General features: G+C 40.1%; 1 protein-coding gene across 1 annotated transcript in view; it reads right to left on the bottom strand.

The window, feature by feature from the left end:
- Window positions 1-7,560: 7,560 nt before the first annotated feature.
- The window catches only part of PEX7 (peroxisomal biogenesis factor 7), an 85,320-nt gene continuing 78,797 nt past the window's right edge, over window positions 7,561-14,083 (bottom strand). Inside the window, exon 10 of the mRNA XM_004609010.2 lies at window positions 7,561-8,015. Within this exon, the coding sequence (XP_004609067.1) occupies window positions 7,947-8,015 (69 nt within the window). The 3' untranslated portion in view covers window positions 7,561-7,946. The remainder of the gene's footprint in view (window positions 8,016-14,083) is intronic.

The raw sequence follows: 14,083 nt of genomic DNA, 5'->3' as shown, positions 1-14,083 counted from the left end.
GGTTACTGAGCCCACTCGAGAAATCGATGATTAACAAGGATTTCGTGATTCGTGATTAGCAACAAGGTATGTGAAAGGAAAACTTTAGAATTAAGTGACCAATACTGCCTGCCTGGCATCCAAAAACACAGCACACCCCTGTTAACAGTTTGGTATGACCTTTTCAGTTTTTCTTCAGGTATGTGAGTATGTAAGTACATTTAAAACAAATATCACTGTATCACTGTATAACTGTTATCCTGTTGTTCATCGATTTGCTCGAGAGGGCACCAGTAACGTCTCCATTCATCCCTGTCGCGTGCTAGTGTAGCCCGATAGCATATTGGGGGCTCTTTCAGGGTGAGGGGAATGAGGACTGTCATTTGTTACTGCTTTTGGCATATCAAGTATACCACGGGTAGCTTGTCAGGCTCTGCCGTGCGGGTGGGATGCTCTCAGTAGCTTGCCAGGCTCTCTGAGAGGGATGGAGAAATCGAACGCGGGTCGGCCACATGCAATGCAAACGCCCTGCTATCGCTTCAGCCTGCCACTTCATAAATGACATAAAATCCCCACGGACAATGACAGGGCTGTTGAGATGGCCCAGTGGGCTGATGAGCACAAGCTCTACATTGATTCCCCAGCACTCTGTGGTACCCTGAGCACCCCTGTTGAGACACCCTCCCCTCAAAAAGGACAATACAGTTGGATTCCCAGAGATTTAAGAGTTCCCCACCATCTTTGGGGGAATCCCAGTGAATAAATTGAAAATACCCAGCAGGATCATTTCCCAATTCTCACATGATCTACTAGTAAGGCCACCAGAGACTTTCCTTATCAGCCACCCACTGTCCAGGCCAGAGTAGTCGACTGGGAGGAAGGGGATGAAGACATGGCTGACAGGCTAAGTTAGCATGCAGGAGGCCCAGGTTTGATTCCTGACATGACCACTCTTCCCCGGTGGAGCACGGCCAAGGGTGACTCCTGGAGCCCAGAGCTGGAAATGGCCCAAGCAAATATGGCCAAAAAGCAAATCCCACAAATTCCTGGGGACAGGAAATGGCTGGCTGGCTCTTGCACCTTTCTGGCAAGCACAAGGCCAAGAGTTTGATCCCTGGCACCAAATGCAATCCTGGCAAGTCTACTTTCAGCCATCCCTGCAGCCACAGGCGACTTTAAAATTAAATAGTCTCCACATTTAGCTAAATACACAATTTGCACATTAAAAAGCACACCGTGGTGATCAACCTTTAATCTCCCACTTCAGTATCCCCTACTTCTTCATGTTCACCCCATTGGTTAATCTCTGCCGGCCCCCCCTGCCACTGCATCACTGTTGATTTCTGTTGATCTGTATGACCAATAGAATGGCAGAACCAGTTTTTGAGTATTCAATGAAACGTGGAAGTGATGGAGTCCCTCCTGAGTTAAGGTAATAAAAGATCAAGGCTTCCATCCGGGTTTTGCCCCTTCTCTTGTCCTTATATACTTCTGTCCGTATTTTAGGGTTGGGATGGAGACATAAATCCTACCCTCCTTGCTGCATTTGAGACTTGCTAGCATCTATGTGGATGACTTTGGAAGCAGATCCTTCATTCCCCAGCTGGGCCTCAGGTGCCTGCAAGCCTAGATGGCAGCTGGACAATAGTGTCAGGACAAAGGCTGAGCCAGAACAACACAGCGAGCCACCCTGGATTTCCACTCTATAAAAATGGAAAGCTAAGTTTTGGAATGATTTGTTAAATAGATTATTTATTTATTTATTTATTTTGAAGTAAACAGATTTTTATTTAGAGGCTTTTGAGGATAGAAGGAAGGGATAAAAGAGAGAAGGGATAAAAGAGATAAAAGAGTAACGCATTCAGGAGAGAACTCGGGCTTCACCAAGGGTGGAGGAAGCCCCTACACATGACCGAGCTTTAGACACAAAAGTATGAAAGCATGAAAGTACACATCTCAAGAGGGGAGATGCGGGTGACACATGTGCTCGGCCACGTGGGTGCAAGCAACACATGGGCTCAGGCAGCATATGCGCCAGATTATTTATTTTTAATTATAATTATTAATGTAGCACTGTAGCACTCTCATCCCATAGTTCATAGATTTGCTTGAGCGGGCACCAGTAACGTCTCCATTGTGAGACTTATTACTGTTTTTGGCATATTGAATATGCCACGGGGAGCTTGCCAGACAGAAATATTTCTGTCTTTTCACTTTCTTAATGGCGTATTTTACTCCCTTAATTTTTGTGTGAATCTTTTTATTCATTTCCAAAGACTTTCAAAAGAATTTGCCAAATCAACCTGAAAAAGCACAGTAGAAATGACATCTGTACCTATATGTTCATTGCAGCACTGTTCACAATAGCCAAAACCTGGAAACAACTCAAGTGCCCAAGAACAGACGACTGGTTAAAAACTTTAAACTTGGTACGTCTACACAATGGAATACTATGCAGCTGTTAGGAGAGATGAAGTCATGAAATTTGCTTATAAGTGGATAGACATGGAGAGTATCATGCTAAGTGAAATGAGTCAGAGAGGGACAGATACAGAAGAACTACACTCATTTGTGAAGTATAAAATAACATAACATTATACAGTAGGGGGTAGGGGGTGGGGGCGGGGGGTATACTGGGGTTTCTGGTGGTGGAATATGGGCACTGGTGAAGGGATGGGTGTTTGAATATTGTATAACTGACATAAAAACCTGAGAACTTTGTAACTTTCCACATGGTGATTTAATAACAAGTTTAAAAAAAATAAAATAAAATAACATGAGACTGACACCCAAGCACAGTAGATACAAGGACCAGGAAGATTGTTCCATAGCTAGAAGCCTGTATCATGAGCAGGGTGGAGGGTTGGGGGGGAGAAGGCAGCTGGAATAGAGAAGGGATCACTAAGAAAATGATGGTTGGAGGAACCGGTCAGGATGGGAGATGTGTGCTGAAAGCAGATAAAGGAGCAATCATGATAACCTCTCATGAAAACCTCTCAGTATCTGCATTGTAAGCCATAATGCCCAAAAGTAGAGAGAGCATATGGGTAATACTGTCTGCCATGCAGACAGAGGGAGGATGAGAAAGTGGGGATATACGCGGGATATTAGTGGTGGGGAATGTGTACTGGTGGAGGGATAGGTGTTTGATCATTGTGTGATTATAACTGAAACATGAAAGCTTGTAACTATATCTCATGGAGATTCAATAAAATAAAATTTTTTAAAAGATTTTTTTTAAAAAAAGTAAGGCAATCTGGGGCTAGAGAAATAGTACACAGGTAGGGCACATGCCTTTCACATAGCTGACCAGGGTTTGATCCCCAGCATACCATACCATTCCAGCACTGCCAGAAGTGATTCCTGAGTGCAGAGCCAGGAGTAATCCCTGTGCATTGCCATGTGCTCCAAATTAAACCAAAACAAGTAATCTAGGTACATGTACTAGCTAAAACAAATCAAATCCTCCATTATTTACACAAGGAGGTTACGAGTGAGCACACTGGCATTGCTGGAGTATGATGTGTGGGACACTGGAGAAAAGCAATGCTGCAGAGAGTGGCAGGGCTAGCCTGGATTTACCAAGCTGAATCTTATTCAACACAATCCTATAAATAGAGGAAGGCTTTACACGAAACTTTATTCAGACTGCATTTCAGATCAGTCTCCTAGAGCTGTATTAAGGAGATCTGCAGACACAAAAGTAAAAACAGAAACACTATTTAAGAAGCTGCTATGATTATCCAAAGAAAAGTTGATAGCTTGAACTGGTGTAAGTGGTGGTGGGAATGAGGGGGAGAGAGAATGGGAAATCATTTAATGAGTAGAAAGGATGAAATTTAGTGAACTGTTTGATGCACCTTGTAGTAAAGATATATGAACACAGGGTAAAGACAAGGACTGCAATGAGAACTTGAAAAGTGTCTGCATGGACAATACTGGCAACAAATATAAGAACACTGGCAAGAGACGCTAGTTAAGTGGGCAAGATGAGTTGACTGGAACAAGTACAAAGGCAATGGGAGACCCAGAAGAGGAAGAGAGAGAAAATACAGACTTGGAAGTATTCAGCTAACTGTATGGAACTGAAAAAATCATTTACATGGATTATCTCATTTGAGAAGAGACCAGTAAAGAAATCAGAGGTCTTTTCTGTTAAAATCCAAATTCTAGGTAGGACATACAGCTTAAATGTATCCTCCCCCCACAGAGAGAATAGAAATAAGTGAATAAAACAAAGTGTCAAAGCAAAAATAACTGCTGGCTTTTTCTTAGTTTGGATCTCCAGGTGACAAACCTTTGTAAGGTCATTCTAGACCAGGGTCAACTTCTTTGCTCTTTAAACTTGGAAACTCAAGTGTCATTTCTGTTGGGAATGATCAGGATCTAGATTTCCACCTCTTTACTAGTCTCAGTGGGCCAATCAATGTTATTCTTAGAAAAAGAAGATCATGTGTATGTTCATGGTTTGGGATCCAGTCATACAAATGTCAAACTTTAGCTCAATTACTTCCTGGATATTTTGATTCGTGAGTCATTATTTCCTTGTTTGGAAAAACTGAGCAGGCTTGATTGCAGGGATAATAATAAAAATGAAAATAGGTAACAGAGAAAACATCTTCAGTAAGTGTTCAATTCACTAAGCTTCCCAATCACAGCAAGTGGGGAGAACTTGGCAAAGCAGACAGATAAAGGTCAGTGAGCAGCTGTAGACCAATGCTGATTTTTCCACCAGGAGAGAATGAGTAGACTTTTTATTTTTTAATTTTAAGATACCATGATTTACAACATTCTAAATGATGGGGATTAAGACATGTAATGTTCCAATACTATACTCTCTACCAGTTTCCACTTCCCTCCACTATTTTCTTAGTGTCTCCCCATTTACCCTGCCTCCCTGCCTTGGTAAATTCCATGCTGTAGATCAGTTCTTATATTTTGTTGGCTTTGGCCATTTGTTATTAGAATCTTATGTTATTCCCCATATGTGAGAGATACCGTTCTATATCTGTTTAAGTTCAGAGGCTGCTTAGCTGCCTAGATTTTCAAGCCCCTTTCCTGGCTTCACTTTTTAATTTTATATGAATTATTCTTGTACTCTATAAAAACTATCTTAAGTTTTATCCTGGAATTTAAAAAAATGTAAGTTTAAGACATATTATATACATATATATGCACTTATTTTTAGGCCAAATCCAGTAGTGCTCCAGTTCTGTGCTCAGAGGTCATTGGAAGTGCTCTGGGGACTATGTGGTGGTACCAGGGATTAAACTGGAGTCAACTACAAACAAAGCAAATACTTAACCCCTATACTAGCTCCCTGGCCATTTACATATATTTAAGTTTCTCATTAAAATTTTCAAAAGCTAGTAAAAGTACTTAATTTTTGTCTTTTTTCTTTACCAGTGGTCAGTTTTTTTTTTAATTTATTAAGACATTGATTTACAAAATAGTTCATAATAGTTTTTTTCAGGCACACAATGTCCTAACACCAATCCCACTAGCAAACCCTCCACCAATGTTCCTAGGTTCCTTCACAGTTCCCGGCAGGTCCTTTTGGCAGGCATATAACGAATTTATTTCATATTACTTGCTTCAACTTAAAGGAATGTCAAATGGAATCATCATAAAATGAATGAAAGTCAACTTGTGATGACTGACTGCTAAATGATTTTAACCAATATAAGTAAGAGATTACTTCACTACCAAAAAATATGTAAAATCCCTTAGCAAGCTAGGAATATACATATCTTTCCTAACATAGCAGACAGCAATCATAGGCATGTTGAGTGACATACTCAACACTACATATTGGGAAGTTTGTCCTGTCCTTTAGAGAAGCTCTTTTAATTATTTTTCTGGTAAAACTGAATTCTCTGAGCTGCTGCAAGCCCATGAAGCTCTGTGCCGGTTCCTTTAAATATGAATGATAAGCTACATGAAAAGAGTATTTTGGTGAGGTCTTCATTTTGTCGAATTTTTGTACTATATCCCTTCATGTTCTTCTGGCTTGCAGAATTTCATTTGATATATCTGCTGTATATCTTATCGGCTTCTTTTTTATGTAAGTTCTTGTTTGATCTCACTGCTTTCAGTATTCTGTCTCTCTGTCTTTTGTCATTGAACACAATGGATCTTGGAATTTTCCTAGTTGAGACTATTTTCAACTAAGGCCTCTTAGATCTTGGTGCCTGTAATCCTCAACTCTGGAAAATTCTTATTGATATTTTAACTATTATTTCACATCACATTTGCTTTCCTGTTTTTCAGGGACTTTTTTTTGGCTTTTTGGGTCACACCCATCAATGTTCAGGGGTTAGTCCTCCACTAAGGAATTACTCTTGATGGTGCTTGGGGGCCCATATGGGATGCCAGGGATTGAACCCATGTCAGCTGTGTTAAAGGCAAATGTCTAACTTGCTGTATTATCACTCTGGCTCCCAATTTCCATGTTTATTATATTGCTCTTCTGGAACTCATTCCACAGTTCTCTGCTATGCTGTTCATTTCTGTTCAGACTATTTTTTCATCTTCTACTGTTTTTTAGCTGTTTTCACTATCTCATTTTGGGACTCCTTGATCTTCAGTTTCTGTTATTCTGCTATTGAGAGATTCTATTTTTATATCACCTACCATGTTCTTCATTTTGGTCATTTCTGATTGTAGCACACTTCTGGCTGTTGCATTACAACTCTTACTTTCTTGTGCTTTGCTGACTATGTATGCCATTGTTTAAGTTTGTTTAACATCCTCATCATGGTGTCACCGAGACTTTTTTCTTTTTAGGATTTACTGGTGTTATGTATTTGGTGAGACTCTAGATCACCGAGGTTTTCACTCACTGAGCTTGTTGGGTTTCTATGTGTTTTCCCCATTGGTTTCCGGTGTTTGTGCTGTGCTAGTGGTGTGTCTCTGTAGTTAGACACCGTGGAAAATACCGAAGGATTAGGCATCGGTTTCTCTCTTTCTTCTTTGCCTTCTTCACCAAATGACAGGAAAAATAGTGTGAGTAATGTGCAATTTGTTCAACAGATCTTCTATGCACTTCAGGAACTGTGGTGTGAGCACATTTGTATGGCACAGGCTTAGTGTGGAAGCTGCTGGGACCTCCTCAGAAGAGAGGGTGTCTGCCTCTAGTTCCCGATCAGGCCCGATGATGTCAGCAGAGGCAGCCTCACCTGGAAAGCCAGAGCAGCAAGTAGAAGGACCAGAAAAATCAAATAGCAGACAAACTGGGAGAAATGTAGATTGAATGGGTAAAATATTCAAAGAGATCTGAATGAATTTAAAAAATATGTAAGCTCTTAACTCACGCATTCCATGTTCCTAAAGTAAGTATGGTGCCAGTCCTTAGAAAACCAATTTCATGCAGTAGATGATCAATGAAGAACTGATGAATAAATTAAATCTTTATTTTAGAGCCCTATTTCAGAATCACATACATACCCAGTATATATGCACATATATGTGTGTATATATATGTGTGTGCATATATGTGTGTAGATATGTGTGTGCATACACGTGTGTAACATCACATTCATATGTATACACTTTAGAAAAAGCAATGTGGCTAGGATGCTATAAATGGTCAAGAGATGCAGTTTATTTTTATTAATAGCAATGACTATATTTTACTTGAAAATGCTCATTTAAAAATTAAATATATCACTATATAAACCTTGGGTATCCTATATTTTAATTCATATAACAATACAGAGATTGCATTTTAATAGATACTAAAAGATATGCTATAACATCAATAATTTTGTAGGTTTTTAAGAAGTATGGCTTATTTACCATGCTTAAAAAGTAAGCAGCATTTTATCAGCTGCGTAAAAACTGAACGCAGCGTAAAATTTTAAAATCTGTAACATATATATCATAAAAAAGTATGTCTATGTTATTGATTTATTTCCTGTGAAGTAGTTCTTCAACCAGTCTTCCGTGTCTGATCCCTGGAAGGTATCTCAAGCAGGCAGAGAAAGACAAACAGGATCATATATCTTTATCGTTTCATCCCAAGAACAGTCAGCAACCTAGAAAATAAAATAAGAAAAATAATCTACAGATCATCAAAACTGACATTAAAATTGGTATACAAACGTTCATTAACTTGTTCAATGAAGTCATGGGCTAGTAGATCATTCACTATTTAATATACCTTTAAATAAAAACACAGGGATACATTTTTTTTTAATAAAACTTAATTTTCTCTTTTGGCAATACACTCACTTTAGGTACTGTTTCCAAACTGATTAAAATTGCCTGTAAGGATATTGATTCTCCTGAGACAAGTGCTGAGAAGATACAATACTAAAATGTGAAGCAAAGCTTCACTTTCATATTAGATTTTAAAAAAGATGATACAGTACAATTTTTGTCTTCTAAGAATGGCTATCCAAGACCAGGGCTGGAAATTATTCTCCAGAGTCTCTCAGAGGGAGTACTACTGAGTCCAACCAGGGCATTGTCAGAAAAACTCCACAATCTGATGACTTTCACAACACTCTTCTTTGTTGTTTTTGTTATTTGGGTGACCACACCTAGCAGTGCCCAGGACTTAATTCTGGCTCTGTGCTCAGAGACCACTTCTGGTGGCACTCAGGGACATGATGTGGTGATGGGGATGGAGTGCAAGGCAAAAGCCCTACCTGTTACACCATCCCTGGCCCTATAATAGCCCTATTCAGCAGTGTACATAAAGAAGTCTGTTAAAACATGAGGGGAAGAAAGGCAGTGGGCTCTGAAACTGTGTTAAGAACTTGGTGAGTGTAGTCAAGACTCAGGAACTAAGAAAAAGATCAACTGAGATTTTGAATACTAGCAAGGAAAATCTTGACTATCAAAATAATTACGATAGCACCAAATAACAAAATGCTTAGTAACTAACTTAAAAAGGCAATAAGTTCATGTTAAAAAATATTGCTGAACGAAATTAAGGAAGGCCTCAACAAATAGGGAGATATATCATATTTGTGTATTTAATACCATTTGAAAGTTCCTAAAAAATTTGGGGGCTGGAGCAATAGCACAGCGGGTAGGGTGTTTGCCTTGCACGTGGCTGACTGGGGTTCGATACCCAGCATCTCATATGGTCCCCTGATCACCGCCAGGAGTTAATACCTGAGTGCATGAGCCAGGAGTAACCCCTGTGCATTGCCGGGTGTTACCCAAAAAGCCAAAAATAAATAAATACATAAATACATACATACATACATACATAAATAAATGAATAAATAAATAAATAAAAGTTCCTAAAAAATTTATGAGTAATCATAATCTCAGACTGAACAGATCATATAGCAGCATGCAGCCAACACAGGTTTGATCCCTGGCACTACCTATGGTCCCCCAAGCCTTCCCAGGAGTGAACCCTGAGAGAGCAGAGCCAGGAATAAGTCCTGAGCACCGCCAGATGTGGCCAAAGCAAAGCAAATCAAAAACTAAACAATTCATAATCTCAGCAGGCTTTTAATTAAAAGTGAGTGATGTAATTTGAAAAATATATAAAATAGAGGACACCACTGTGGCTGCATTCTCGCTTTCTGCCTCCAGGAGCAGATGCACCATGGAAATTGGTCTCTGCCCAAAGGCCAGGAGTCAGCAACTTTTCCTGATGCGCTGAAAGAGTGAGCAGCTGAGCAGCTGATGTACTGACCATCCCTCAATACAGTACCCCTACAGATTTCCCTGACAGTCGAGGGTGGGGAGAAGTGGTGGTGGTGGTGGTGGTGGTGGTGGTGGTGATGGCAGAACGCTGACAGTGAAATGGAAAAGAGGCTCATGCTCAGACTATGATAGGAACCATGGCGAGGCGGCACAGGTCTCCCCCGCATATAATGCTGGATATAATCTCTCTGAAAAGGAATTCAGATCGGAAATGCTTAAGATGCTTAACAAGCACAAATAAGCAATGGAATGGGTTGCCAATAAAACACAAAGAGGATATGAGACTCACACAGAAATGGCAGATCCAAAAAAAATGATAGGCAAAACGAAAAATTCACTGGAAGGCCTCAGCAGCAAGTAACTAAGATGAGGTGCAGAAAAACTTCACACTATAGTAGAAGATGGGGGGGAAAAAAGTCTCAACATAAATGAACAGCTGACAAGGAACAAGAGAGCTTTGGGATAAATTCAAAAAGAACAACTTGTGAATTAACTGGGGACCCAGACGGCCAGGAAGGCAACCCTGATGAAGAAGCAACAACATCAAAAACATCATTGCTGAGATGGGGCCGGAGCGATAGCACAGTGGGTAGGGCGTTCGCCTTGCACGCGGCCAACCCGGGTTCGACCCGGGTTCGATCCCCGGCATCCCATATGGTCCCCCAAGCACCACCAGGAGTAATTCCTGAGTGCAAAGCCAGGATTAACCCCTGAGCATCGCTGGGTGTGACCCAAAAAGCAAAAAAAAACAAAAACAAAAACAAAAACACATCATTGCTGAGAAGTTCACATATCTGGAGAGGACATGCACTCACTAGCCAGACGCCCCAACAGTACCAGCTAAAAGACAGCCACATAAAAATACTCCAAGACACATCCTAAGCGGAATGACAAAAACCTTAGATAGACACAGAATACTGAAAGCAGCAAGATCAAAGAAGGAAATTATATGCAAAGAAGTGACCTTGGGGCTGGAGTGATAGCACAGGGGGTAGGGTGTTTGCCTTGCACGCAGCCAACCCAGGTTCGATTCCCAGCATCCCATATGGTCCCCTGAGCACTGCCAGGAGTATTTCCTAAGTAATACATGAGCCAAGAGTAACCCCTGTGCATCACCAGGTGTGACCCAAGAAAGCAAAAAAAGAAAAAAAGGGAAGTGACCTTAAGGTTCACAGCAGAGCCACGCACACATCCCACTGCCACCACCATGGAAGCTCAAAAATCTACAGTCTTGTTCCAGAGACTTGTAAATAAATCTTGAAAGAGATAAACTAGCTGCAAAATTTTCTTGGATACTCATTACTGGCTGAGACGTCCAGGAATATCTTGGATGGGGTAGGAGGACCCTACCAACGCCCTGGAGGCCACTCCCACATCCCAAAGCCACCATCATGCCTCCGGTCAGACAGTCCAGTTAAACATTCTGGATTTTCTGGCGTGACATCTCCAAACTCTACAATGCTGGCATCTAACAGTAGCATACAACACTGGGTGGGATGTAATGCAAAAGCCAAGCAATCTTGACAAACAAAAACATTACCACAGAAGGCTTATCTTGTAATAACTTAAAAGTCCTCATGGTGAGAAACAATAATTTTCACAAACTTTTTTTTACAGAAGCACTTTTTGATCATTTTATTAACCTTTTATTGGTAATAAGCAATATAAAATAAATTATTGTGGGCCTTCAATGAGGGCAGGCTTGAAGGATAGTTTGGAAATGGAGAAGTGGTGGAGGGAAGGTGACAGTGGTACTGAGATTGGTGTTGGAATACTGAATGCCTGTAAAAAATTGTCATGAACAAATTTGTAAACCACAGTGTTTAAATAAAGTGGTGGGAGGGTGTTGGATTTACAGCAGATTTACCAAATGAAACCCTCTGGGCCCAGACAATGGTGGAATATAGTGAAAGAAACTTAATAAAATGAACATCTCACCATGAATACTTTACCCAGCTACATTCTCATTCAGATTTGAAAGAAGGTACATAGTTTCATGAATAAGCAACTCAGAAACTTCATACACTCAAAACCATCTTTACAAGAAGAACTGAAGAAACTACTTTAATATAAGATAAATTCTACACACACGCCAAATTTCTACAGAAAGATGGAATAAAACTTTGCAACAATAATCTTTCTCAATGTCAATGGGCTAAATACATCAATTAAAAGACAAAGAGTGGCAAATGGATTAGAAAACTGAACCCAACATTCTGCTGATTCCAAGAAACACATCTGAATAGTCAGAGCGAACACAAACTCAAAGTTAAAGGTTGAAAGATAACTCTACAAGCAAACAATCCCCTCAAAAAGACCAGGGTTCGATACCAGTTCCAGATGACAAGATTTCAGGCTGAAAAAGGTTGTAAGAAACAGTGAAGGTCATTTCTTAATGATCAAGGGATATGTACATCAGGAGCTCATACTCTCACACACCTAATGAGGGGCAAGCAAAATACTAAACAAGTGCTAATAGACTTGAAGAAAGACATTGATAGCAACGTAACAGTTAGAGACTTTAACAGGGCTCTGTCATCTCTTGATAGATCAACTAAATCTAAGTAAGGAAATACTTTCTTTGAAGGAAGAAATGCAAGAGAGGGGTTTAGCACATGTTTGCATGTGGGGTGTGTGTGTGTGTGTGTGTGTGTGAGAGAGAGAGAGAGAGAGAGAGAGAGAGAGAGAGAAAGAGAGAGAGAGAGACTTTTTATCCTCAAAAAGCTGAATATACATTCTTTTACAATGTACATGGGACATTCTTCAAGATAGATCACTTGTTGAGACACAAAAATGTTTGGACACACACACACACACACACACACACACAATACCTCTACAAAAACATATGAAATACAGAGGATGACTCACAAATAAATCTCAGAAGAGAGCAATACGCTGCAGGGATATCTCCTCACCCTGCACCAGGCTGACTTCACCTGGGTACTTCGGAGGAGGGTGAGTGTGTCCCTCCAACTGCCCCAAAAGAACCCCGGCAGCCACAAACCTCCGGAACCCAATCTCGGCCATGCTTACAGCTGACCTTCACAGGCTTATTCCGAACCCTTCACGCATGAGAATGAATTAATTGAAAAACCCAAGTATGTGGGACTTGTGACTGAAATCTCCAGGCTCACACAGAGTCATGAATGGGCCCCTCTTTCTGTCTCCCTGTGCTTCCAGGTCCCTGGGGGCATGACCATGAGCTGCCTCTGGACGCCATTTATGTGCATTAACGGCCATGATCCAGAGACTCACAAATAAATCTTGGAAAAGAGCAACACACTGCAGAGACACCTCCAGACCCCAAATCACCATCCAGTTAACAATTTAACTCCAGCTCTAGCACCTTATTCAAAATTTTAGAATTCCTGGGGTGCATGACCACTTTTGCGACCATGTGACATATCAGACTTTATACCACTAATACACCAAATGTAGCACACCACATTTGATGGGGTAACAAAGAAGTCAATCAATCTTGATAAAAAAATATGTAAATGTATATACATATGTATATAGCAGGCAAAGCTCATCCTGTAACATGTTAGTGATCTCTTATACGAGGCTTAATGGCTCCAAGATGAGACACAACAATTTTCACACACTTTCCTCTACTGTCCTCTAAGGAAACCTTTTTGGATCACTTTTAGTTGATTATTCATAATAAGCAATACAAAATAAATTATTTAGCATCTGCCTTTGGGGCAGGCTTGGGTGGTGGTGGGAGAATTCAAAATAATAGTGATGTGAAGATGTAATGGTGGTGGGATTGGTGTTGAAACATAGAATGTAATAAATTATTGTGAACAACTTCATGAAAATAAAATAAAATACAGAGGATGTAGAATAGTCAAAAAAATAAGAAAATAGTAACGTCTAACAAAGTTACACTACTGAAATATACCATCTAAATTCAAGCCTTACAGAAGACTTATAGTAGTGAAGACAATGCAGTACAAGAACATATAAGGAAATCAGTGGAGTAAAGAGTTCAGGGACAGACCATACACTTAGACACATGGTTCTCCAAAAAGATACCCAAAACAATATGGAAAGAACAGTCTTTACATACATACATACACACACGCACATGCTTATATATATATACATATATATATACACAATACATATATATACACACATACAAACACACACATATATATATGGAAAAATAAACCTCAATCCCTAACTTCAAAACACAAACAAAAATTATTCTGAGATGGATTACAGATTTCAATATAAAAGCCAAAGGGGTCTGGGAAGATAGCTCAAAGGGCAAAGGGCGAATAGGCACTTTCTTCCACTACAAGCTCTGTCTTAATCATTGATTGCACATGGTCCTCTAAGCAATACTGGGGGGATGATACTTTAGCATAGAGCCAGACATGGCTCCAAAACAAAAGCTAAAAGTAGAAAGTTCTTATTAAAAAAA

This window comes from Sorex araneus, chromosome 4, assembly GCF_027595985.1.
Source record: "Sorex araneus isolate mSorAra2 chromosome 4, mSorAra2.pri, whole genome shotgun sequence".
Taxonomy (NCBI): Eukaryota; Metazoa; Chordata; class Mammalia; order Eulipotyphla; family Soricidae; genus Sorex; species Sorex araneus.
The sequence above is the reverse complement of the archived record's forward strand: the minus strand, read 5'-3'. Positions and strand labels throughout refer to the sequence as shown.